This window comes from Acomys russatus, chromosome 5 (genome assembly GCF_903995435.1).
Source record: "Acomys russatus chromosome 5, mAcoRus1.1, whole genome shotgun sequence".
Taxonomy (NCBI): domain Eukaryota; kingdom Metazoa; phylum Chordata; class Mammalia; order Rodentia; family Muridae; genus Acomys; species Acomys russatus.
This window is the reverse complement of record NC_067141.1, coordinates 54,278,029-54,305,126: the sequence shown is the minus strand read 5'-3', so window position 1 is coordinate 54,305,126 and position 27,098 is coordinate 54,278,029. Positions and strand designations below refer to the sequence as shown.

At 39.3% G+C, this 27,098-nt stretch overlaps 1 protein-coding gene across 1 annotated transcript in view; it reads right to left on the bottom strand.

The window, feature by feature from the left end:
• Positions 1–26,491, bottom strand: part of Kif20b (kinesin family member 20B) — a 58,788-nt gene extending 32,297 nt beyond the window's left edge. The window contains exons 1-17 of the mRNA XM_051146365.1: positions 26,385–26,491; positions 23,862–24,009; positions 15,867–15,953; positions 15,667–15,783; positions 14,804–14,942; positions 14,091–14,275; positions 9,395–9,431; positions 8,733–8,957; positions 8,165–8,276; positions 7,091–7,162; positions 6,856–7,002; positions 5,842–6,004; positions 4,768–5,049; positions 3,660–3,799; positions 3,345–3,483; positions 1,760–1,988; positions 160–194 (exon numbers count right to left, since the gene is read on the bottom strand). Coding sequence (XP_051002322.1) covers positions 160–194; positions 1,760–1,988; positions 3,345–3,483; positions 3,660–3,799; positions 4,768–5,049; positions 5,842–6,004; positions 6,856–7,002; positions 7,091–7,162; positions 8,165–8,276; positions 8,733–8,957; positions 9,395–9,431; positions 14,091–14,275; positions 14,804–14,942; positions 15,667–15,783; positions 15,867–15,953; positions 23,862–24,008 — 2,256 coding nt within the window. The 5' untranslated portion in view covers position 24,009; positions 26,385–26,491. The remainder of the gene's footprint in view (positions 1–159; positions 195–1,759; positions 1,989–3,344; positions 3,484–3,659; positions 3,800–4,767; positions 5,050–5,841; positions 6,005–6,855; positions 7,003–7,090; positions 7,163–8,164; positions 8,277–8,732; positions 8,958–9,394; positions 9,432–14,090; positions 14,276–14,803; positions 14,943–15,666; positions 15,784–15,866; positions 15,954–23,861; positions 24,010–26,384) is intronic.
• Between the last annotated feature and the right edge of the window lie 607 nt (positions 26,492–27,098).

The window sequence follows — 27,098 nt, the reverse complement described above, 5'->3', positions numbered from 1 at the left end:
ACTGCTGGCCTATCTCTCCAGTCCCAATTTCTGCATTCTTTGCAATACCTTAATTTACTGCATTTAAGATTATATATTTTTAAAATAAGCAGAGACATAATCTATACCCCTTTGTTTACTCATTAAGTTTGTTCCAAGACAAAGTAAAGCTTACATTACCTTATTTGATGTCTTGAGTGCTTGTACCAAAGAATCTGTTTCTGTAAAGACAAAGAATACTATTAATAAGAATCAGGTATGGTGGTGTACACTTTTCATCTCAGCCAGCACTCAGAAGCAGAGGCAGGCAGATCTCTGTAAGTTCGAGGCCAGCCTGGTCTACAGAGCAAGTTCCAGGACAGTCAGGACTACAAAGAGAAACCATGTTGCAAAAAACAAAAACAAAGAATAAGAAAATTCTAAGCATCTAAAAATGAAGCACAGGTGTTAAATTATATCTTTTTGGCCTAGGAAGCCAATAACTGACACAGAGACTGAAATGTAATTCAAAGCTGCAAGCACTACGCTAGGCAGAATGTAAACTGCTATTAATCTAACAATAAACTAAAATAAACTATTCTAATCGCCATAACCCACACATATCCCAAGCAATTGCCAATCTGACTTTCTCCAGCAGCTTCTCTCCTCCAACTCTCAATTGTCAACTCTTAATCATCAACTCCCAGCTCCTCCCCCCTCTCCAGGAAGTCCTGCCTTCTACTTCCTGCCCTTCTGCCCAGCTGATTGGGTAAACAGCACCTTATTGACAATTATTACATCCACTCAAGACATTCCTCCACAATTCCCCATTTTAGTCTAATAATTTAAAAAACTTTTACCTATACATTTATATTATTATACCAATATATAATATACACACACAAGAACCACAAAACATATGCTGAAAGGTAAAAACATGGTGGTGTCAAAGAAGAAATGTAGTGCCTGTCTACTTCAGAAGGCACCACCAGCCTGCTATTGTCTACCTCTCTTCTTTCACACAGTAAAGGGTAGAGCACTTCATCTCTCCTGGAACCCAAATGCCAGGAACTCTCTCTTGTGTGTGAGTGTTTCCCCCCTTAGTATCAGTTCAAGACTATTTTAAACCATTCGACTGACATACGCTGCCCCCGACTATTCTATATAAAGTTTCATTAAACATATAAAAGAACAAATTTAACTTCTTTACGATTTCCTTTAAGACTCTTGTTTCATTTCTGTGTAGCTTTTCTGTTGGTTTGATCTCATTTTGAAATCTTCTCTAATAACACTGACCTAAAAGCAAATAAATATTTTATTTCTTGGAGGCGAGGGTAGATGCATGTGGGTCACATCACCTGTGACATGTAGAAGACAGATGTCAGCGCCGAGTGTCTTTCCTTAGGCACTGTTCACCTTGCTCCTTTTGAGCCACAGTCTCTTAACTGAGCTTGCACTCAATTAAGCTAGGCTGGCTAGTATAGTTCCAGGGACACGTCCCTGTCCACGTCCCCGCACTGGGGTTACAAACATGCCACCGCATGCAGCTTGTTTTGCATAGGGTATGGGGAATCAATCTCAGGTCTTTATGCTTACTACATGGCACCAATTTACTGAGCTATCTGCCCAGCCCTAAAAAACATTTCAGTAGTAAATCACAATACAAAATATATTGAGATTTGTGATAAAGTTTAAAGCATTTTCTGATCATGAAGATTAAAAGTTGCACAAACCTCTATATTAACCAACAAGTTTTTATGTATTTATAAAAACCTAATAAGGGTAAAATATATGCACTTACCACTCTCTCTGTTTTTTAGCTCTTCTTGGACTTTAATTAATTCTTCCTTGGTTTTGGCTAATTCTGTTTTAACTTGATTAAACTTTAGCTGCAAACAAGCAATAGCTTCCTGGGGATCAGCAAGAGACGTAATATATAAATGAGCAAGTTCAGCCTGTTTCTTAATATCAGTGACATCATCTTGAAGAGAATCAATAATATCTTCAACTCCTACATAATTATGAGCTTCCTAAAAATAGTAAAAACCACATGTCTAACATTAACAGTGGACTTCACTATGTGAGGTACTTCCTTAAAGAGTTTTATAAACAACAAAAAAAAATCACAACTTGAAATTCTTTAAATTACGTGACCCCCTCCAATTAAACAAAATTTGTGTTCCAATATTCATTTTTTAAAATATAGAATATCTGTGAAGTCAAATGCATGCCAACCTTCCAGTTTTATAAAAAGAGTCAAAAGGTGGGTGGATTCTCTGGCGCTAACAAAGAAAAGCTTGAGGCCACTATTCTTGAGTTTGCCTAATCAGGGCCTGAAAAGCCTAACCAGCCAGCAGCTGTTTAAATCCTGTAACTTTTTTAATTTGAAAAAAAACTATGAAGTGTGGAGAGTCTATACCCAACTACCATCTGATTATAAATGACAATAAAATATTAATTCTACCCTTTTTAAAAATAAAATATAGAATATAAAGCTTACTTCCTCAGGAATATATCATGAATCTTAGTAAGCCATTACAGAACAATTTTGATTACGTACTTCAAGTATACCTTCAATTATTGAGTCTTAGGTGGCATTTTACAGTAACCCAAGAAAGTAGCCTCCATTTTCACGCCAAAGTTCATATTCCTAACTATGTTCACATTACAACATGATGGAATGACACTAAGAGCCTGGACATCACTGCCCCCAAGCCATAGAGTTTAGTGGTTGAGAAACAGAGCTCAAGTTCACAGACAACCAAAACAATCCCTTCCAAAGCCCCTCATCAGCTTCAGGGGGCACAGCAAAAACTGATCAAGTTTCCTTAAGGTACTTCTCTAACAAAGGCAAGCCTTTTCATATATAAATGTTTCTGTTTTGATCAAAACAGTTAATTAAGTGACCCTTTACAGGCTCCTTTACATCTTCAATTTTTCTTCATATATTTTAAGACATTTCAAAGGGGGGTAATTTTGAAAGCCAACAAAAATGACTGTTAACTGCCTACAAGCAACACATTTACTCAAGAAAAATGAAATGGAAACACAAAAGTGTAAGGTTTTCCAAAACCAAATTTCTCTTTAAACTGTGTGTCTAGCAAGGTGACAAACACCTGTCACCTCAGTACTCAGGAAGGCAAAGCAGAAAACCTGGAGTTCCAGACCAGGCTGGCCTATATGGTGAGGTCCTGTCTCAGAAATACAACTCCCCAACACTATAAATTCCCAATAATATATGCCTCATTACAATAAAGCCACAAAGTACTGCTTTAATTTTAAACATTAATATTTCATAACATGAACATTTCTCATCATTGAAGTGGGGCATTAAATCCTGGTACCAAAACCCCTACTGGTTATTTTTAATATTTTCACTGACATACTTCAGTTTCAACTTCCATGGCACTAATTCTATTTGTTGATTCATCTTGGGTGTCATATTTTCCAACCAAATCTTTGAAGATTGCCAAACGATGTTCAGTATTTTCTTCTAGTATCTCTCGTTCCTGAAGAAGTGTCTCCCTTTAAAACATAAATTAATTCCATTAAGAGAGCAGTTTAGTTTAAATAATCATGTGTAACATCTATTTACATAAAGAAATCATCACATCCAGAAATCAACTAATATAAATTAATAAATAGCTATTAAATAAATTAAATAATCTCAATTCTTGCCAGGTCACGAAGAAATAACTTACTTAAAATCAGCTTCCCTCTGGGTCCAATACTGAGTGAACTCCTGTGTAACTTCGTCACGAATTTTTAATTCCAATGTTAGCTTTTCTTTTTTTTCATTTATTAGCCTTTGTTTCAAGTTTTCTATTAAATCCAGCAGTTTCTAAAATAAGCACAATACTTCATTAAAAACATGAAGAGACCAGACTGCTCACAGATAGCTTTACAGTTCAGTCAATTATAACCACGTCCTTTTTAATGCTGCTAAATAGTCTTATTGAAAATTATACAACCAGAGTCCTTAACCTGAAAAATGAAGTGTGCCTCTCCACATTTTAGAAACAAACCTATACCTCTTAAAGTCACATCTATAAGAAAATGTCTCACTGCCAAGCTAATAAAGCATGTATTGTAAAGTCTGAGCACTTATTCTCCAATAAGAACTGTTTAGTAATGTTTATTTCATTTTATCCAAACTCCATGAGTTTGATAGCACCATACTTCATAAACAGGATATAAGAAACCCTGCAGGAAATACTAACACTGCGCTAAAGTCTCCTATTTACTGGGCATGGGAACCCATGACTTTAATCACAGCACTCAGAAGGAAGGGTCAAGCAGATCTGTGGATTAGAGGCCAGCCTGGGCTGTATAGTGAGACTGCACATTAAAAACAGGAGAAGTGGTCCTGTTAGGGAAAGAGATACGACCCAGTAGATAAATTCTTGCCATGCAAGCATGAAGACAAGAGTTCAGATCCCAGAACCCCAGGAAACTAGACGCAAGGCCTGGTACAGCACTGTAGTGTACATCTGTCTCCATGCCCTGAGTCTTGCAGTCCAGTGGGTCTGCCTTAGGCAACATCAGGGGACCAGAAAGCCTGCCTCAAACAAAGTGGAAAGAAAGAACCAACATCTGATGCTGTCCTCTAATCTCCCCATGAGTGTCATGGCACAAGTGTTGGCTCTCTCCCTCTTTTTATCATACACACACACACACACACACACACTCCTGACATTGACCTCTGACCTCTACAAGCACATACTCACATGATCACATACATGCACAAGGGGCATCAAGAACAAAACCTAACCGCAAAACAAATAAGCCAGGAAAAGTTCTTAATGATACCTTGTTCTTCTGACTTTTGAAGACACTGCACTCCTCTAATGTTTCATCTATGTCTTCATCTGTAAGTTCAGTTTTCATGTCTTGTGTTTCATTTTTTTCTGAATCCTCCACCAAATCTTCATCTTCAACCAAATCTTCTAGACTATTTTCGCATGAAACAGTTGTTCGCTTTACGTTTAGTATTTTATTATCCAAATTACTGTCTAGTGATACATCTTGAGAAGATTTGATGGACCCAAAAGATTTCTCTTGAAAAGAACTTAAAGTATCTGGAACATACACCTGTTAAAATATCCAACATGGGTTTTACAAGAGGAAAGGCAAATGCCTTTTGACCGAGGTAATTCTTTGAGAATTTCTCACTGTGTAGCATCAAGCCTGGCTGGAACTCAGCTGCCTCAGCCCCCAAATACTTGCTGTAGGTTAAAGGTGTGTGCCAGTCTACCAAGTCTAACTTTGTAAATTAAGTCAAATGACAAGTTAAACACTAAAGCTAGGCAAACAAACAGTTTTTTTTTTTTAATTAGCATCACTAAATGAACTTTGTGGTAAGAAGAGTATACTTTGCATGCAATCTATGGGTAAACAGCCTTCTGAATTCTTTGTACTGTCTCTAGCAGAGACTTCCTGATGCCCATGACTCTTAAACCAGATGAGCAGCAGAGGGGACAATCCATCCCATGATTACCATGAATCTATAGTTCCTATTTGTGATTAATACTACTAAATGTCATTTTACTCCTTTCAAGGACAAAGTTCAAGTTCTTTTTTTTCAGTTTTTCTAGTTAAACAATTACATTTTCAAATATTTCCTAGACTTAGAGTAACAGACACAAAATATTATTTATTTCACCTAACCTTTACCCAGACATGGTAGCACACACTTGTAGTTTCCCAGTGAAGAAACAAAGGTAGTAGGATTTCTGCGATTGCTAGAACAGGCTGCAGAGAGCCTATCTCAAAAAATAAAAGGCAATGTAAACAATATAAAACTCAAGCACTTGCTCTTTCAAGGAAAGTGGTTAATATTCTATGACATGTTTATAAATTTAGCACAAATTCAAATACATTTACCTTTTGTGCAATGGTTGAAAACTTCAATACATTGAGTGTTTCATCATAGGCAGAACAACACTGACTAATATTGATGATCATACATATTTTCCCTTTACCATTGAAAAAACTTTGGAAATAGTGGGTCAGTTTACTTTCCCGAAAAGGCACATGCTGTTGAAACCTATGGGAAATTTTGAGAACACAGCAAGTTAAAAATAAGTTTCATGTAAGGTTATGAATATGGTTTGGTCTTAGAGCTTTAGCCTAATATATGCCAGGCCCCAGAAGTGACTCCTGTACTAAAAAAACAAAAACTCTCTCCTGAAATCAGGTTGCTAATAAAATATTTGGCTCTTCCCCTTATATTTCTCTGTTTTAAGAAAAATTGCCAAGAACAGTACAATAACCTACTAGGCAAAATGTCAAAAGAAAAATCATATTTATCTGAACTATACTCCCAAGAATAGAGTAATTCTATGGCACATATCATAAAATACCTTAACTAAAGGTGAGAAGGTTAATTAATCTGTCGCTTAATCACCCTAAAAAGATAATTAATGCAGAAGCCTGTCACATCTACAAGAATACACTAATATACTACTGACCAAGTGGTTACCTAGACACACAAGGTCCTGATTCCGTCTCAGGTAGCACATGAAGAGGTGTGGTTCTGGTGCACACCTGCAATCCTACCTGGCATGTAGAAGTAGGAGGACTAAAGTTCAGGGATATCCTCGCTTCACCCTGATATGGAGGGTAGCCTGGACTACATGCCTCAAACACATGTGCGTATGCACATACACACACACAAACACACACACACACACACACACACACACACACACACACACACACACACGAGCTTGTGGAAGCTGCATCACAAAGACGTGCCTTCTAAAGTGTGGGTGCATATCCACTAGGGACAGGAATCCCAACAGTCACTGTGTGAGAAACAGGCTTTCAGAAAGTACTTTCTAAGGAAAGCACAGTTGAAAATGTAAAGAGTTTGATATTCATATGAATGACACTTACTTTGACTTTTCACTGTTCTTCAGAACATTGATACACTTTCCCAGAGTCAACAGAGAAGTGTTGATATTCCCAGCCTCTCTCAAGCGTTCACCTTCGTTGTGTGTCCTCATGCTCCGTTCTGAACCAGCAAGATCACATAAAGACAATCTAAATCAAGCCCCCCCACAGAAAAAGGTTACTGTAAAATTTTTCAAAACATTTCAAAATAACTCCAATTTAATAATGTTCAACTTACTCACTAACTCGAGTTACACGAGGCACTTCAGATTCCTCTATCTGCAATATTCTAATAGTGAATATGCTGTGACTGAAAAAGAACACAAAATCAAGTATCATCAATCCATTCCAACCCCTGTATTCTACACAGATACAATTTACAACTATCTGCCAGATATGTCAATGCCATACTCCACTGTCACCTACACCTGCCCAACTTTCTAGCATCACCCTAGCACTCAGCAAACCCCAAGTCCCTCAAACTTTCCCCTCTTCGGCACTCCAATGTCTATTACTAAGATCATGTGTAATAAGACTCAATATGCAGCTACTTGTAAGGATAAATCAAACACATCTAAAGTTCAAGGCAAGCCTGGGCTACCACCGAGTGAGACTCTGTTTAAAAATAAAAAGTAAAAAGATGCCTGGAAATGGGTGTAGGTCAGTGGTAGTATCCCTGCTTAAGGCATATGAGACCCTGGGTTAATCTCCAGGACTATGGGGAAAAAACAAGAATGTTCTTGCAGAGATCATACTATTAGGAAAAATCCTTTGGTGCACAGCTACATTCTTTGAAAATATAACTAAAGCCAAATGTAAATCTGCTCAATACACAGGCTGCTGTAGATCACATTACCACCCCATGCCCACCTCAGTGTAGAGCAGGGCTTGTCCTCCTTAAGACAAAGTATTTTAAGCATCTCACTGCTAAAGCTAATTCTGTCTCTACCTCTTAATCCCATTCACCACAAACATCCTTCCTTATCTTCTTGAGAATATGGCCTGAATCATTATCGAAATAGTACATATTAGGGTAAGACACAGAGAAAAGGCTACCACTTAAGCAACTGGGAAAATTATCTGGGATACTGACATAAAGGAAGAGTAAAAATGCCTCAGAAACATGATGCAAATTGAGAAAGCCAATGTTCTGACAAATCAACTAGGGACCTTTTATCTACAGGGGATTATCAGGCCTACAAATTCACAGTACATTTCAGAGAACCTACTGGCCACATCCATCTAAAATTAGTATTTACTTATGCAGAATCCTGTGGTTGTCTCGGGACTGTACCTGGCGGTTCACTCTTACCTTCTGCTAGAAGCATTGTTCAGTTTTGTGAAGGCAACACTCTGATGCTTCACTCCTAGTTTTAACAGTCTATATGCTTCTTTAGAATTGGATACCTGAATCCATTGCAGATCTTTAACAAAGAAGATATGCACTAGTTTAGTAAAAGGTAACATTTGTGTTACAGTATAAGCTTTGCAAAGTGTTTTCCTAGTACACATAAAATCTTTCTGCTGGCCCACCATCCTAGAGCACTACGCATGTAAAGGTGGGGCTATAAAGGCATTCAGTATTTAAGTTACATAACCACACATGGAAGCCTAGTAGCAAATATTAAATATTAGAACATTCTGCATTTTGTCATGATGAATAAAATCAGCATTCACTTAAACAAATCAAACTAGACCCACTACTACTAAATTATAATAAACATAACAAAGCATACTGCTAAAGCACAAACTCATTTTCTTGATGTCAGTAACGGATAAAAATACTAATTAAAAAAAAACTTCCTTCTTTTTGCCTATAACTATTACAAAACATAGAAGGGAACTTTGGAACAATAAAATTAAAATGTTCACTAATGTACCTTTTATAAAAGAATAGCCCTTTACATCTTGGGAAAGGCGTAGCATCTTCCTCTTTTGAAACTTGGATGACACAGGAACAAATAAATCATAAATACTTTCATTGTAAATCTCAAAGAAAGAAACCCACACAGAATATTTTATATTATCCACACTCAGGCTAGATTGGTTACACGTGTTCATGGATTCTTCAAAGTCTGGGATAGTCAAAGAGTTTGTTAAGCTTCCTATAAAAAAAAATAAAAAAGAGGCATAAAATGAACCAGAAAATATAGCTCATAACTCCTTGACTCCTTAATCTCTTTACTATCTACTTTGAAACATTTTAGGGAACAAAGGAACAAATATTTGTGGCAATCAAAGCTTAGTTTCTCTTAATCTTCTTTTTGAAAGAATCAAGTACAAATTAAAGAAAAAGACAAAGAAAAATAAGAACAATTCTCAAATTCAATACTAAAGTTAGAGTCAGAGAAAATACATTTGGGATACTGAGCATAAATGAAACGTTACAGCTGTTCACAGTTTATGTCCTTTATAATACTTTGTAGGTACTGTAGGATACGACATCATCAAAAAGTTAGCACTAGGAATGATTGTGAGAATAAAGCCTTTCAACTGTATTTCATGATGAGCAAATTAACATAAGTGAAAAAACAATCCTTACCACAAAGTATGTCATAACTGTCATTATGTACAGTAACCTAAAAAAAGAAAGTTTAAAAACACTTTTGTTAAAAGTTAAATAACTAAAGTTTTAATTACTTATCTAACTAAGCCACCAATTAATAAATAACCTTTCAACTACTTAATTTAGTATTTCTGCTTATAGCCTATCTCATAGCTAAACAATAACATCTCATAATAAGAAATTTGGCAAGTATCAAATAACAATGCCTTGTTTTATATCTAGCAACCAGAAATAACTACAAATATATAAATATGCCCATTTAATTATTTTCCCTATAGTTAATTTATATTGTAAGCTGATTTTACATATAATTAAAGATTACTTATAAAAAAATTGATGAATGTTTAACAGAATAGATTTAAGATGACTTAGTTCCTTTATTATTAAACAAATGGTTATCTACAAGATTCTACCTGTAAAAAATAATGCTATAAAGAACATTTTTATGTATTTCATTCTAATCACTGTCATAAAATACATAATAACAAAATTGATAGACAAAATAAGCTTCAAAGCTCCTAGAGTTAAAACAGTAGAGCCAAGCTCCTGTAAACATTCAAAATCAAAGCTTAAAAAGAACACCTCATTTCTAGATTTTTCTAGTGTCTTTTTTAAGAAAATAACTCATTAAGAAATTCATTAATTATTTCATTTTTATGAATTACTTATGCAATTACCAACAGACCTCCATAATTTGCTAAAATATCATTTTATTTTGTGAGACAATACTTTGAACCCAAGTGAACAAATAAACAACCTACCTTTCTTCCCTCTTTCATTTTTTAGTTTTTTTAAATTACGTGTATGTGTGTATGCATAGGTTTGTGCACTGAATACAGTAACAGAAGTCATCAGATTTCCTGGAACTAGGTTTACACTGTATGATCAACATTCATGACTGCTAACTGGATCTCTCAAGCCCCAGCTCTTTCACTTTTTCAAGACAAGAATTTTGCTATGGCTGAACTGAACCCTCCAACTCAGATAAGCCTAATGCTAAAATTACATACAAATAATTTTACACTTGACCAAATCATATTAATATTATTGTTACTATTATTACTATGGCACTGGCGTATCATATTTAATACTTTAGATTTCTTTCATATTTCAGTGTGTAAGTGCTTTTCCTGAACTTAGTATATGTGTATGGTGTGTATGCCTAGTGCCCCAGGAGGTCAGAAGCTGATGTCAAATCCCCTGGAACTGGAGTTACAGATTGTTGTGAGCCACCATATGGGTGCTGGGAATAAAATCTCAAGCCTCTACAAAATTAACAAGTGCTCTTAACCTCTGAGCCATCTCTCTAGACCTCTTTTTTGAGGTAGGCTTTAATGGAGCCCAGGATGGCTTCAAACTTACTAATGTATGTAGCAGAGGATGCCCTTGAAATTCTGACCTGCCTGCTTCTACCTCCTAGTTGCCAGGGCTACATACAAGTATGCGCACCATGCCTAGTGTTATGCAGTGCTAGGGCACGAACCTAGAGTATATGAATGCTAAACAAATACTAACAAAAGAGCCACATCCCTAGCCCTTAAGTGTATTTTTATTTCTTTCAACTCCAATGTGTGCTATGCATATACTCCCCACAAAAGACATCAATTGTCCACAGCTCCTTAGTTGCAGGTGGGGGACCCTGAACCCTTTCCTACTCACACTAGCGTCTTGACTGGGTTAATCTTATCCGGGCAACCACAGCCGAGGTGAATTCGTGAGCAGAGAGGTCCTGTCATACACAGAAGACAGGACTTCTAGTCCTCTCCAACCTCTTGCTCTTATAATCTTCCTTCCCAAGCAGTTCCTGCTCCTTGGAGAGGGAGGGGTGATGTACATGTTTCACTTGTGGCTGAGCACTCTACTGGTTCTTACCTTCTGTCCTTTGACTAGCTGTAAGTTTGAAACAGGATTGGGGTATGAAGCAAGGGGAGGGCACGACTGTTTTTAAATGCATTGGCTGCGATTACAGAGGACTCAGGTTTGGTTCCTAGCACCATGGTGGCTCTAACTCCAGTTCTAAGGGATTCGAAGCCCTCTTCTGGCATCCCTGGGCACCAGGCATGTACATATTATAGATACATACACACATACATACATGACTCATACATGCATGCAAACACTCATACATAAAATTAAAAAGATAGAAATCTTTAAACATATAGGTGAAGGAGGATCTTGCTATGTTTTCTAGGCTGGAACTAAAGACCTGCACTCAAGGAATGCTCCCGCCTCAGGATCTGGAGTAATTTAGAACTATAGGCACAGGCTCCCAGACCCAGGCAATGACCACTCCTGCAGTCTTAAAGAGGAAAAACACTAACATTTTGAAAGTACTAATTAATAAATTAATATTTTTTTAATTTAAAACCCAGAAAGACAAAAGATAAAGTCGGTCACGCTACCAGGATCTAATTCCAGTTCTCTCGTTTTTTCTACATGTGTCGTTACTTCTTCCACCGGAGTCTTCAAACATCTGTCATCCGTGAGGACTGTGACTAGTTCCAAACTCCTTTTAAGTTGGATTCCATTAATCACCCATCTTTTTTTTAAAGATGTGTTTATTTATTACATACACAGTGTTATTTATTTATTACATATACAGTGATCTGCCTGCATGTACACTGCACACCAGAAGAGGGCATCAGAGCTCACAATAGATGGTTGTGAGCCACCATGTGGTTGCTGGGAATTGAACTCAGGACCTCTGGAAGAGCAGTCAGTGCTCTTAACCACTGAGCCATGTCTCCAGCCCCAATCACCAATCTTTTTAATGACATGTAGAATGTTGAGCCCTTTACAGAAAGGTTTAAGTGGATTTTGTCCAGATCCAACAGAGAAGTGGAACTACAGTGGGTATAGTCTCATAACACGTATAATCTTAAATAATATGATTTGAATTATAAATACACCTTGATCCATGAGTTGTCGAATGAACATTATATTACCAGACCTGGGTTGTTTGGGTTTTTGTTTTGTTTTGCTTTTTGTTTTTGATGTTGTTGTTGTTGTTTGGTTTCTGTTTTTGTCTTTCTGTGTAGCCTTGGCTGTCCTGGACTCACTTTGTAGACAAGGCTGGCCTCAAACTCACAAAGATCCGCCTGCCTTTGCCTCCCCAGTGCTGGCATTACAGGCGTGCACCACCACGCCCAGTTTATTATCAGACTTGAAAACATTAATCTGACTTATTTGTACCAGAGGTCTTAGGCAACCAGGTATGTTATCAATGAGAAGTCATGGCTGAAAAATTAATCCCCTACTCCTATAAGGAAATATTTTTGTCATATGTGATGGTATGGACATTTAATTCCAGCACTTAGATGGATCATTATGAGTTCAAGGCTGACCTGCTCCACATAATGAGTTCCAGGCCAGGCAGAACTACACAGTGAGACCCTGTCTCAAAAAGCAAAAATTTTTTCCTCCTAACCAATAAGCTTAAATCATTCAGTAAACCATATTGTTAAACAGGCATGCTGCCATCGACGATTTGTTGTTCTATAGCCCTTAACAGGAGATTTAGTCTACTTTCTAAGGGAACTAGTCTTTTCAGAACAGAATGAGCTTTCACTTCGGGTTAAAGTCACTAGCTTCATTAGCACTTCACAAGAGAATTGGCCTGTCCTTTGAAGCCAGGAATTGATTTCCTCTTCTTTTTCTTCTTCTTCTTCTTCTTCTTCTTCTTCTTCTTCTTCTTCTTCTTCTCCTCCTCCTCCTCCTCCTCCTCCTCCTCCTCCTCCTCCTCCTCCTCCTCCTTCTTCTTCTTCTTCTTCTTCTCTGGTTTTTTGAGACAGGGTTTCTCTGTGTAGCCTTGGCTGTCCTGGACTCACTTTATAGACAGGCTGGCCTCGAACTCACAGTGATGCTCCAGCCTCTGCCTCCCAAGTGCTGGGATTACAGGCGTGCACCAGCACACCCAGCCCAAAGTATGCACTCTTAACTCTCGAAAGTAACAAGAAAATATTCAACATAAAACACCTCCTCACTGAAGCGCTGACTATATTAATTCATTAATGTGAAACTAGTTTTTTCAAGCTGATTTTTTAAAAGTAAGTTAAACACTCAAACCTAACTTCTAATAGACACCAATGATTGTACTAAGAGATTTAAGTCAGATTTAACCTAGAGTTAAAAAAAAAGTAAGATTTCATTTCTGTTAAAAGAAAAACTGTTTTCTACACGTAACAAAGAGGGAGACTAGAGCTCAATGTTACAGTGCTTACCCTACCACATACCACATATGAAGGCCTGCATCTAATAGCCAGTGTCAGAAAAATATGAAGGTTCTGCATATGTGTGTATCCATCCAGAGACACAGAAAGCTCTGCATAAGGCAGGGACGTGGTAGTCTATAACACTCAGGAGGCAGAGGAAGGAAGTCTGCAAAGTTGAGGTGAGCTGAGCTCGACAGGGAGCCTGTCTTAAGATCACTTTCCTTTTCTTACATTTTTTTCTTTAATTTTTTTTGTTTGTGTTATTCTCAGATTAATATTTCATAAACATTTTAAAGTATAATACTAGTTACATAACAAAAAGACCATTTCTACTTAGTATTGACATTTGCTGCCTTAATATTTTCTTTCAAATACAAACAAAAACATGTTAGAATTATCCTGAACACTTACAAAAAAAAAATAGTGATTTTTATATTTTATGCACTAAAATACTGGTATACCTCTTTAATTTGCCGCAACAATGCATTTTTGTTAGCGCTTTCCTCTCTCTCCTGCTCAGACGACAATCGTAAGTATTCTCTACATCTATGTGGTTTGAAGTTCGTCTTCATGTACAGTTTTTCCTGAAGACTATCAAACAACACATTCAGTGTTCTAGGCAGAATGCCAATGTTTTCCTCTGTGCCTACAAGAAGGATAAGGAAAAGCAAGTCTTTTGGGATTAACAATTCCTTTTATATTACCAATAAGCAAGAATACAAAAGGAAAAATGCAAAACTCTAAGACTCATATAATGTAACAATAACAAAGAAAATGAGGCCATGACTTTGAGAATGGACACCCGAGAGGATGTAAAAGGAGCTGGAGGAGGAGAAATGATGTGACTGTATTCTTTTAACAGTGAAAATAGTGAAGATGAAAAATATGGACTAGATAATGAAAACATAATTACATGCAATTATGAAAACACTAGGTGCTAAAGAGATGGCTCAGAGCAGTTGGCTGCTCTTCCAAAGGACCAGGTTAAATATCCAGCACCCACATAGCAGCTCACACCTGTCTGTAACTCCCGGTCCAGAGATTTTCACTCGCACGGGCATACATACAGGCAAAGCACCAATGAATATAAAATAAAAATAAATTTAAAACAAAGAAAATACTTAAGGATTACTAATGATTCTTATTCTTTTCTATCAAAATAAGAAATATTTACCTTGAAATGTATATGTTTTTCCAGAGTTGGTCAATCCATAAGTGAAGATCAGCCGATTGTGTCCTTTCAAGAGGTCTGTTACTGGCTCCATAATACAACCCAGAAAGAACTCTTTCTGTGAAGTTTCAGGTCCAAAAACCTGAGGGCATTTTTAAGATATGACTTTTAAGAAAATTCATGTTCCAAAACTATCAAACATTCATTTTGAATATTTATTCAAAACAGGTACCATATCTCTACTACAAAAATACACTGACAGGCATTTAACTGCTATGAAACAAAATTTTAGCATAGAAACTTCAAGGTCAGCAAGATAACTCCGTGGGCTGCAGCTAGCCTAAGCACCTGCGTTAAATCCCTGAGAAGTACAAGGTAAGGAATAGGCAGCTCCTGCAAGGTCCTCCACATGTGCACCATGGCAGGCACAAGTAAATAAAATTTAACTAAAAAATAACTAGAAATCTCACACACTCGGCCAATTTATTTTTCATGTTTTAAGAAACATTATTCATTAGAATAAAAAGGTAATAATATGATTTACTCAAGGTCAATACAGCAACTTACTCATTTCAAATTATAAATGTATAGACATCAGTCTTTAGTTTCAGGAAAAGAAAAAAATCAGCACCAAAAACTGAAGTTCTATGAGCACAGAGCATAAACTTCAGTGCACACAATCCAGTAATAGAGCCCAAGCCAAGTCTTGCCAAATTGAAAAAGAGTAAGAAAGTAGTGGGGGGGGAGGCTTTTGGGATAGAGTATGTACAAGGCCCTCACTCAGCCCACTATACAGCTCCTCACATCACACACACACACACACACACACACACAAAATTCCTTAGTTTCCCAGAGCACTTACTAACCTTAGAAAAACTGAATTTCTGTGCTACATGTCCAGAGCTCTTCTCACTTAACTGGCCAAGGATGCTTTGCGGTTCTTTCAGGAGGACAGTCTGTGAATCCAGAACTTGTACACAGCCCTAGAAAACAAGCCCACACTAAGAATAACATTTACTGAATGAATGGAAGCAAAACATTAAAATTAATTAAATTCAACACAAACCTCAGCCTCATATTCTTTTTCTGACTGTGTGAATGGTCTTATTCGAAGGCAAACTTGGAGATAATTTTTAGATCCAGAACTGTTTTCCTAAAAAGCAAACAAAAAAACAAGCCAATTTTTAAAAAGTATAGAATATAACTTTTCAGAGATTAACTGTCTTTATATGAGTAATCACTTATATAATAATCTACAGAAATTTTATTCAGTTACTAACCTGTATTGCTTTTGTTTCTTAGTGTTTCTACAATCAAAGTCTTCCTCCATAGCTGAGGCTGGCCAAAGAGTCACAATTTTTAGTGGTTGGCACTATGTGTGTTTTGTTTTGTTTTGTTTGGGGGGTGTGCCTTGGCTAGCATGTGGAGGTCAGAGGACACTTTCCAGAGTCAGTCCTCTTTCTCTCCTATGTGGGCCTTAAGGATCAAAAACAGGTGGTCAGGCATCAGTGATTCCCACTGAGCCATGAACCAGCTACCAAATCATGTTTCGTGTATATCAGACTCTTGGGTACTGAGATTACAAGCCTGCCCCATTATACCCAGCCACCACTATATTTTTAACTACTTTATACATTTCTAAAAAGAAAAATGGGCTGGACGGCGATGGTGGTGCACATCTTTAATCCTAGTACTCAGGAGGCAGAGGCAGACAGATCTCTGAGTTTGAGGCTACCCACCCTGGTCTACAAAGTGAGTTCCAGGCCAGCCAGAGCTATATAATGACACCCTGTGTCAAAAGAAAAAGAAGAAGGAAGGAAGGAAGGGGAAAGAAAGAAAGAAAAGGAAGAACATGGAGGCAGGTCAGCTTAGGGATTATGAGTGTGCAGTGTTCTTATAGAGGACCGGAGATCACGTTTCAGCATCCACACCAGACAGCTCACTACCTTCTATAACTCTCGTTCCAGGATCTGACACCTTTTTCTGACCTCCTAGGGCACCAGACAAACATGTACATACATACATTCGGGCAAAATACTCATACATATGAAATAAATCTTTAAAAACAAAACAGAAATACAACAAATACGCCTGTTCCAGGTGTGGTGTCACACACCTAAACACTCCCTGCTTCTCTGAAGGTAAAGCAGGAAGATCAAAGCTTGAAGCCTGCGAGATACACAAAAAACTTGAAGGCCAATCTGGGCAACTTAAAAAAAATCTCAGGGATATAGGTCAGTGCTAAAGTCATTGCCTAACATGTATAGGTCATGGCTTTTATCAACACAATTGAGATTTCTTTAAAAACAGATAAATAAGGTAAGTTTTTAATCTCTCTAGGTGAGAGGAAGGCGTCCCTTCACATACACAGACACACACCTGTAGCCCAGGACTCAGGCTGCAGAAATCGGAGCATGGAATGAGGGGGAGCTATAAAGACAGACCCTCACCTCAAAAAGGAAAATAAACTTTGTCTTAACTTTCTAAAGCTCACTGAAATGTACAGTTTGGAATTAGATGAGTGTTTGAGTGGCTGTGTGATGTTCTTTCTGTAAATTAATTAAAATACTGTGATTTTATTTAAATAACAAGTTATTTAAACAAATAAAAAAACAGAAAATAACCAACCTAATTCCCATAACAGATTGATTTGAAGGTTAGCTACAAAATTATGAAAAAAATGAATAAAATGGGTTTCTCTTTAACAACTCTATTCAATACTGCCCTAGAAATATGCAGTACAATCTGCTAAAAAGACAAAAAAAGAAAACATACCCAAATTAGAAATGAAGACATCTTCTCATAGACAAGAACATCTACCTACAAAATCTCAGTTACTAAAACTATTCTAAGAGTTCAACAATGACTGTGTGGGATGACTGATTTCCTGAAAAGAGCCCAGGAGAGGTTCTTGGTGAAAGTGCAGCAAAGGTGAGCTCCACTCTGTCCCCTGACCTCCATCACACTCCTTCCTGAAGAGGCCTGCAGGGCTCCTGGAAATCCAGCTTAGACTCCCTCCTCACCAATTCCCTGCTGCCTGATTCACCTGGGGCAGGGCAAGCAGATGTGAGTTTTGCTCTGTTCCCTAAGCAGCACTGTCAGGCCCACAGCTCTGCCTTCCTTCCCAAAGAGCCTTGCAGGACCCTAGGGACATTCCGATCCATGTGAGGAGCAGCCAGCAGAGGTGAGCAGAGGGCTATTCGCTGAGCTCCACTGTCAGACCCAAGGCTCTGTCTACCTCCCCTAGGAGTCCTGCCAGCATCAGGAACATCCAGCCAACATGGGAACAACCAGATGGCCAAAGGACAGCAAAAGAACACAATGAACAAGAGTCAGGGCAATATGACACCACCAGAACCCAGCTATGCTAACCACAGTAAGCCCTGGATATCCCAACAAAGCCAAAGTACAAGATGACCTTAAATACAATTTTATTAAAGATGATAGAAGCCTTTAATGAGGAAATGAATAAACTGCTTCAAGAAAGACAGGAGAATACAATTAAGCAGGTGACAGAAATGAATAAAACTGACCAAGACCTGAAAATAGAAGTAGAAACAATAAAGAAACATAAACTGAGGGAATGCTGGAGATAGGAAACCTAAGGAAAGGACCATGAACATGAACCACAGCCACAATCATCAACAGAATACAAGAGATGGAAGAGAGAATAATAGAAGATACGATTGAAGAAATTGATACATAGGTCAAAGAAAATGTTAAATTTAAAAACTTCCTGACATAAAATAAAACTTCCCAAACATAAAGAGATGTCTATAAACATACAAGCTTACAAAACACCAAATAGATTGGACCACAAAAGAAAATCCTCCCATCACATAACAATCAATCTACTAAATGTACAGAAGAACCAATATTAAAAGCGTCTGTGGGAAAGATTAAGCTTTGTCACAGGTTGAAGCAGTCTTGGTGGGCTTTACCTTTGGGGCACCCCATGAATACCTTGTGACAGACTGAGTGGAGCCATCCTGGGCCTGGAATTCAGGAAGCAGACCTGGGAACCCCACCTGGGCAACTGTTTTTCTAATAGACCCTCAATGGTAGAAGGAGGCCGCCCTTCCCACGTGACTCAGGCAGGTGCGGAGGAGAGAACAACAGGTTCAGCCCGGGCTTGAGCGTGTGTAGAGCAGTGAACAGGCTGGACCAGCATGTGGGCCAGAGAGACACCTAAGGACCCGTCCTGTGGAATGGATACCGAAAGGTTCACTCTTTTGTGCCTTTAACCTTTTTACCTTCTTGTGTAAGCTAGTTGGGTTGTATAATAAAGTTTACTTGTTAAGAAACAGAGCCAACAAGCAGCAAAGAAAAAAAAGTGAAGAGACATGTAAAGGAAGACCTACCAGAACTACATCCGACTTCTCAAGAGGCCCTAGAAGGCAAAAAGGCCTAGGTGGATGTCTTGCAGACTCTTAAGAGACTACAGATGCCAACCCAGACTACTATATCCTGCTAAACTTTTAATCAATATAGATAGAGAAAACAAGATATTCCACAACAATTAAAAAGTTTAAATAATATCCCATAAATCCAGCCCCACAGAAAATACTAGAAGGAAAACTCCAACCTCCAAGAAAACAATAGAAATAAATAATTCCACACCAGCAAAATCAAAAGAAGGGAAGCGTGCACACACTCTACCACAACCAACATAAAAATAATAGGAATTAGCAATCATTGGCCATTAATATCTCTCAACAGCAATGGGTTCAATTCCCCAATAAAAAGACACACGCTAACAGACTGGATGGGCAAAGATCATTCTCCTACATACAAGCCGCATACCTTAGCAACACAGACAGACTTTACCTCAGAGTAAAGGGCTGGAGAAAGATTTTCCAAGCAAGGGACCAATGCAAGCTGGAGCAGCCATTCTGATATCTCATAAAATAGACTTTTAACAACGTGTTCAAAAGATAGGGAAGGACACTTAATAGTCATCAAAGGAAAAAGTCCGCCAAGATGACATCTCAATTCTGAACATCTATGACCCAAATGGAAGGGCACCCACATTCATAAAATAAACATTATGAAAGCTTAAATCCCATGTTGAACTCCACACATTAATCCTGGGAGACTTCAATACTCCACTCTCAACAATAGACACGCCATCGAAACAGACACTAAACACAGAAATAATGACACTAGTAGATGTCATGAATCTAATGGACCTAGCAGATATCTACAAAACTTTTCACCCAAACACAAAAGAATATACTTCTTCTCAGCACCTCATAGAACATTCTCTAAAACTGACCAGAAAGCAAGCCTCAACAGATAAAATAAAATTGAAATAACTCCTTGTATCTTAAAAGGCCACTGTAGGGGACGGGCTACATGGCCAATGTTCAGCCATCTTGTCAGAGCCTAGGTTCCTATTTCTCCAGCAGTCTGTCGTTTACCAGAAACCAGCTGATCCTGTCGTGGTTCAGCAGTTAGACACCTGTTGTGGTTTATTTGGGGGCTGGTCATTTTAAGACCCCCAAGCTACTCCTTTCTGGCTATAAACTAGCTTTTCCAGTAAGACTACTGGTAAAAAACAGATTAAAGGCCAGCTGCCTGCAAGCAGCCGGTCCGGGAACTTTTTCCTAACAAACCAGATTTTCACAACTGCCTTTTCTCTCTGGAATTTCTCTCTTCTGCAATTATAGCAGCTATAAAGGTAGACACCTGCTCGAGCATTCCAGAGTTAGGTATCCATAGCAACCCTTGCTTACTCAAATACCCATGCCTCTGTGCCTATAAAAACTCTGTGAAAATTTTTCAATAAATGGGGTTTGATCAGAATCCAGACTTGCCCCCTTCTTGTGTTCTGTCCTATACAGGAAAATTCTGCTCCCGAGCATTAGTCGAACCCCGGCGAGCCGGGGCAGACCACCATGGATTAAAGCTGGACTTCAACAACAACAAAACGCCTACAAACTCAGGGAAATTGAACAAGTCTCTACTCAGTGACCACTGGGTCAGGGAAAAAGTAAGAAAGAAATTAAAGACTTTCCAGAATTCAATGAAAATGAAGGCACAACATACCCAAACTTATGGGACACAATGAAAGCAGTGCTAAGAGGAAAGTTCATAGCATTAAGTGCCTTCCTAAAAAACTGGAGCGAGCTGGACTTGGTGGTGGAGGCCTTTAATCCCAGCACTCTGGGAGGCAGAGGTAGGTGGATCTCTGTGAGTTCATGGCCTGCCTGGTCTACAAAGCAAGTCCAGGACAGCCAAAGCAACACAGAGAAACCCTGTCTCAAAAAGAAAAAAGAAAAGAAAAAATGAAAAAGAAATTAGAGAGATCTCATACTAGCAATTTAAAAGCACACCTGAAAGCTCTAGAACAAAAAAGAAGCAAAAATACAAAGGAGGAATAGACTGCAGGAAATAAACTCAGGGCTGAAATCACACAAAGAGAACAACACAAAGAATCAACAAAACCAATAGCTGGTTCTTTTAGAAAACAAACACAGAAGACAAACCCTTAGCCAAACTAACTCAAATGCAGAGAGACAGCATCCAAATTTTCAGAAATGAATACGTGGACATAACAACAGATATTTAGGCAATCCAAGTAATCATTAAGTTGTATTTCAAAAGCCTGTACTCAACACAATCAGAAGATCCAAATGAAATAGATGATTTTCTTGATAGATACCACTTAGCAAAGTTAAATTTCAATCAGGTAAACCATTTAAATAGACTTATTACCCCTAACAAAATAGAAGGGGTCATTAAAAGTCTCCCAACCAAAAAATGCCCAAGGCCAGATGGTTTTGAGAAGAGCTAGTTCCAATACTCCTCAAACTATTCCACAAAATAGAAACAGAAGCAACATTGCCAAACTCATTCTATGATGCAACAGTCGCCCTGGTACCTAAACCACACAAAGACCCAACAAAGAAAGAGAATTTCAGACCAATTTCCATTATGAATATTGGTACAAAAATACTCAATAAAATACTGACAAACTGAATCAAATAACATATCAAAAACATCATCCACCATGATCAGATAGGCTTCATCCCAGGGATGCAGGAATGGTTCAATACACAAAAAATCCTCCATGTAATCCACCATGTGTGGGAAGGATTGTAAACTTTGTCCCAGCTGAAAGCAGTCTTGGCAGGCTTTGTTGCTTGGAAACACCATGGATAGAGCCATCCTGGGTCTGAAATTCAGGAAGTGGACCGGGAACTCAAGCTGGACTATTGGGTTTCTAATGGAACATTGATGGGGGCAGGGATCCTGACCCAAGAGAGATGCAGACTGAGGAGAAAGAAGTCAGCATCTTTTGGAGCAGGATCACTCCTGAATTTGGGGAGAGACCAGCTTATAGACCAGACCAGACGCGCAGGCCAGAGACACCTGGGGATCTGTCCTGTGGAACGGATACTGGAAGGTTTACTCTTGTTTCCCTTTAACCCTTCTTCCTTCTTGTGTAGGATTGTTGGATTGTATAATAAAGTCTAATTGTGAAGAAACAGAGCCAACAACCATATAAACAAGCTGGGGGAAAAAAAACCTACATAATCATTTCATTAAATGTTGAAAAGGCCTTTAACAAAATCCAACACCCAACCCCTTCATGTTAAAAGTCTTGGAGAGATCAGGGATACAAGGTGCGTACCTAAACACAATAAGGACTATATGCAGCAACCTGAGAGCCAACATTAAAATGAATGGAGAGAAACTTAGAACAACTCCACTAAAATCAGGGACAAGACAAGGCCACCCACTCTCTCCCTATCTATTCAACATAGTACCTGAAGCTCTAGCTAGAGCAATAGGAGAACTAAGAAGATGAGGAGGGCCGGGCGTGGTGGTGCACGTCTTTAATCCCAGCACTCAGGAGGCAGAGGCAGACAGACTGCTGTGAGTTCAAGGTCAGCCTGGTCTACAAAGCCAGTTCAAGACAGCCAAGGCTACACAGAGAAACCCTATCTCGAAGAGGGGGAAAAAAAGATGAAGAGGATACAAATTACAAAGAAAAAGTGAAAGTATTGCTATTAGCAGATGAATGCTAGCTTAAGTAACTGAACCCCCAGAATTCCTACAGCTGATAAACACTTTCAGCAAAGTGGATGGATACAAAACTAACATTAATTAATTAATTAATTCAGTAGCCCTCCTTTATGCAAAGGATAAGTGGGCTAAGAAAGAAATTAGGGAAACGACACTAACTTCCCAATAGCCACAAATATAAAATATCTTAATGAAAGACCCATATGACAATAACAGATCCATATTTATCATATTTACCACCCTATGTAATTCTCAAGTCCAAGTGGATCAAAGGCCTCAATCTAAAACCAGATACACTAAATCTAATAGAAAAAAAAAGTGGAGACTAGCCTTGAACTCATTGACCCAGGAGACAACTTCCTGAACAGAACACCAACAGCGCAGGCTCTGAGATCAACAATTAATAAATAGGATCTCATGAAACTGAAAAGCATCTGTAAGGCAAAAAGACAACATCAATAGAACAAAACAGCAGCCTACAGAATGGGAAAAGATCTTCACAAATCCAATATCTGACAGAGGGCTAATATCAAAAATATACAAAGAACTCAAGAAATTAAACATCAACAAACCAAATAAACCAATTAAAAAATGGGCTGCAAAACTAAAAAAGAACTCTCAACAGAGGAATCTCTAATGGCCAAGACACACTTAAAGAAACGTTCAGTGTCATCAGTCATCAGGGAAATGCAAATCAAAAAGGCTGAGGTTCCATCTTACACCCGACAGAATGGCTATGAAAATCAAGTGACACAGGGTGTGGTGGCACACGCCTTTAATCCCAGAAGGCGGGAGGCAGAGGATCACTGTGAGTTCAAGGCCAGCTTGGTCTGTCGAGTGAGTTCCAGGACAGCCAGGCCTACACAGAAAAACCCTGTTTGAGGGGGAAAGAAAAGAAAAAAAGGAGGATGAGAAGAGCCAAGATACAAATCTGCTTTAAATCTAAAAACTTTATAGAAACTGTTTGTGGCATAAACAGGTTTTCACTGGAGCACAAGAGTCAACAGTATTTTTGTTACATTGTACTTACCCCAGGGTCTGAGGCAACTAAGGAGAACTCATGAGAGAGATCAAGCTTAACGCCATCAAAATTGATTTCCGAAGGCCTTGCCATTGGATCAGCACTAAAAACATAAGATGGTCTAGGCAACCCATCTTGATTCAAATGAGAGTCCATCCTGTAACAAGAGCAGCAACCTTAGTAAGTCAGCATACAAGCCACCCACAGCTTCAAGTCTACACTCCAGGGAACGTGTATGTAACTAAGTTAGCAGACGACTTGCCTATCATGCGCAAAACCCTGGTTCCATCCCAAGCATAACAAGCAGGGCCTGGTGGCCTGTAACCCCAGCACTAGGGAGGTGGAGCAGAAAAACGTTAAGTTCCAGGTCATCTTGGCTACACAGGGGATCCAAGGACAGTCTAGGCCAAAGACCTTGCCTCAAAGAACAAAAAATTAAAAATAGGTTGGACAGACAGCAGTAGTCCAGTCCACTCACCCTCCAAGGCAAAAGCAGTTGCATCTCTGTGAGTTTGAGGCCAGCCTGATCCATAGTGAGGCCCTGTCTCAAATTAACTGATAAATATAAAAATTAAGTCTACAATCCAACCCACCACTCCCCACCCCCTAAAAATATTCGATTTCAGGGAAAGAAAACATTAGACTGCTTCATTTACAGTACAATGTGTGGGAAAGATTAAGCTTTGTCACAGGTTGAAGCAGTCTTGGTGGGCTTTACCCTTGGGGCACCCCATGAATACCTTGTGACAGACTGAGTGGAGCCATCCTGGGCCTGGAATTCAGGAAGCAGACCTGGGAACCCCACCTGGGCAACTGTTTTTCTAATAGACCCTCAACGGGAGAAGGAGGCTGCCCTTCCCACGTGACTCAGGCAGGTGGGGAGGAGAGAACAACAGGTTCAGCCCGGGCTTGAGCGCATGTGGAGCAGTGAACAGGCTGGACCAGCATGTGGGCCAGAGAGACACCTAAGGACCCGTCCAGTGGAATGGATACTGGAAGGTTCACTCTTTTGTCCCTCTAACCTTTTTACCTTCTTGTGTAAGCTAGTTGGGTTGTATAATAAAGTTTACTTGTTAAGAAACAGAGCCAACAACAATGACCTATGAAAAGACAACAAACAAATGAATTTTATCTATAAATTCTGAATATGCTAATATTGAGCACTTCCTACAACTATTCATAAGATACAACTTTCCGGTATATTCATCCAAAAACATGTCACAAAAATTTGCAATTACTAAAAGAAGAAAGTATGAAGTGCTCACTTGGCCTGAAACCCTCCTCTCAGAAATCAAACAGCAAAAAGACCATGGGGTGAAACATGATCTTATGCTATTTAGCAACTTCTGAAAAAATTTGCAAACCAAATTTTAACACTTAGGACTGAAGCTCAGTTGTTTGCAAAGTGACTTTCAACTTGATTTCTTCCAGCTGTAAGTAGGAAGTGAAATAATTCATATAAAATTTACATTAAAAATAGAAAATTGGGTCCTAGAAAGTAGAGTGCAACTCTGGGTACCAGAGGTTCTGAAGTCATGGCCAGGACCCAAAAATCATCATATCATCATCATCCAAGACAATCAATAACTGGCATATCAAAAGTTTTCAACTGAATATGCAATAATGCCACCACTGAACTATTCAATCTGAACACCAAATCCCTAGGGTAAATCTGACACCCACCCACACCCCCAAAAAAAACACCATTGAAATATTTTTAAGAATCTATCAGAACAGGGGTTGGTGGCGCACGCCTTTAATCCCAGCACTTGGGAGGCAGAGGCAGGCGGGTCTCTGTGAGTTCGAGGCCAGCCTGGTCTACAAACAGAGTCCAGGACAGCCAAGGCTACACAGAGAAACCCTGTCTCGAAAAACCATTTCTTAAAAAAAATCTACCAGATGCACAACACCAGAGAGAAAAGGGCACCTCTCGTCTATTTAAAAAAAAAAGGGGGGGATTAACAATCTAAAACACCTAGCACAGTGATTCCCAATTTAAGAAAATCGGCATTCATCTACCGTTTGTGTACTCTTCATGTCAGGCTCAAAATACACGTCAATAAAAGTGCCAAACTAGAAGTAGTTCCCTTCCGTTTTCTTTATACACACATAAAACCCAAATAAGCTTATTTTCTAGCCACAACGTTGAGTGACTTAAAACACACAATACAACATTGGGCTCTGCCTAGAAAGAGACTTTGTCACGTGCCCAAACAACTGTTCACCTCCGGGATTCAGGCAGCAAGATGTGGCAAGCCTTTCTCCCACCCTATAAAAGTATCGGTGTCTTTGGATCTGACTTGTTCCTCTTTTAACAGACAAGGAAGCCAAGGCCCAAACGAGAGTAAAAGCCCTGCGCGTATTAACTACCTAAAAAGGTAAGGCTCGGCCCCACCTTCAACAGCGCAGCCCCTACACCACGGGTGTCACGACCCTCCCCCCCCGACCGCCGACACGGCCGAGGTGTCGCAGCCTCGGGCCCTCTGTGCAAGCAGCCACCCTCTGCACCCTCGGAAAAGATCAGACCCTCACCTGTGGCATCGCCCGTCCCTGACGCCGACAAGCAGCTCCAAAAATCAGCCCGTTTTCAAATTCAAACGATGGCGGCTAGGCACCGCACTGAACCCTGGGAGTAGGCGGGACTTCCGGAAAGCTCGGGAAGCGAGACTTGAGCGCCGCCAGGTTTCGCCAGCGGTTCCCGGAAAGGCTTCAAATCTGAGGGGCGGGACTTAGTGCTCTGGTCGACCAATGGGCAGTGGCAGGCTCCGGTTTGGCGTTTCTTCTGGCCACGACTAGGAGTGACGCTTCACAGGTCTCTGATTCTGTCTTTAACACTAACGTGCTGACGGCTCCGCGCTGAGGCCGCTGCCGACACACTGACTCCAGCGAACGCGCCGCAGGAGCGGAGGAGTGGCGAACTCGTCAGAGTCCGGTCATTCCGGGGCCACAAAGGACTTGCCACCTGGGACCAGGGCAGTCCCCTCGCCTAGTGACCCTACCTGTTGTTGAACCAGGGCCCTCGTGGATGGATTTTTCCTCAAAATACATTTTAGAATCATTTTCTTCATTTTTTTCCCCCCTTTTGGCTTCTCCGGAAGTATAAATCAACTGCCGCTGAGTGGCGTTGTGCTGTGACAGTTTTATTACAGGCAAGGTCTTTGCAATATCCAAATGGAAGTGCCCCTGCATCCTTACCGGCTTCCCTAAAGTAGTCCTGTGAGTGCCGAACTAATTTAATAATGCATT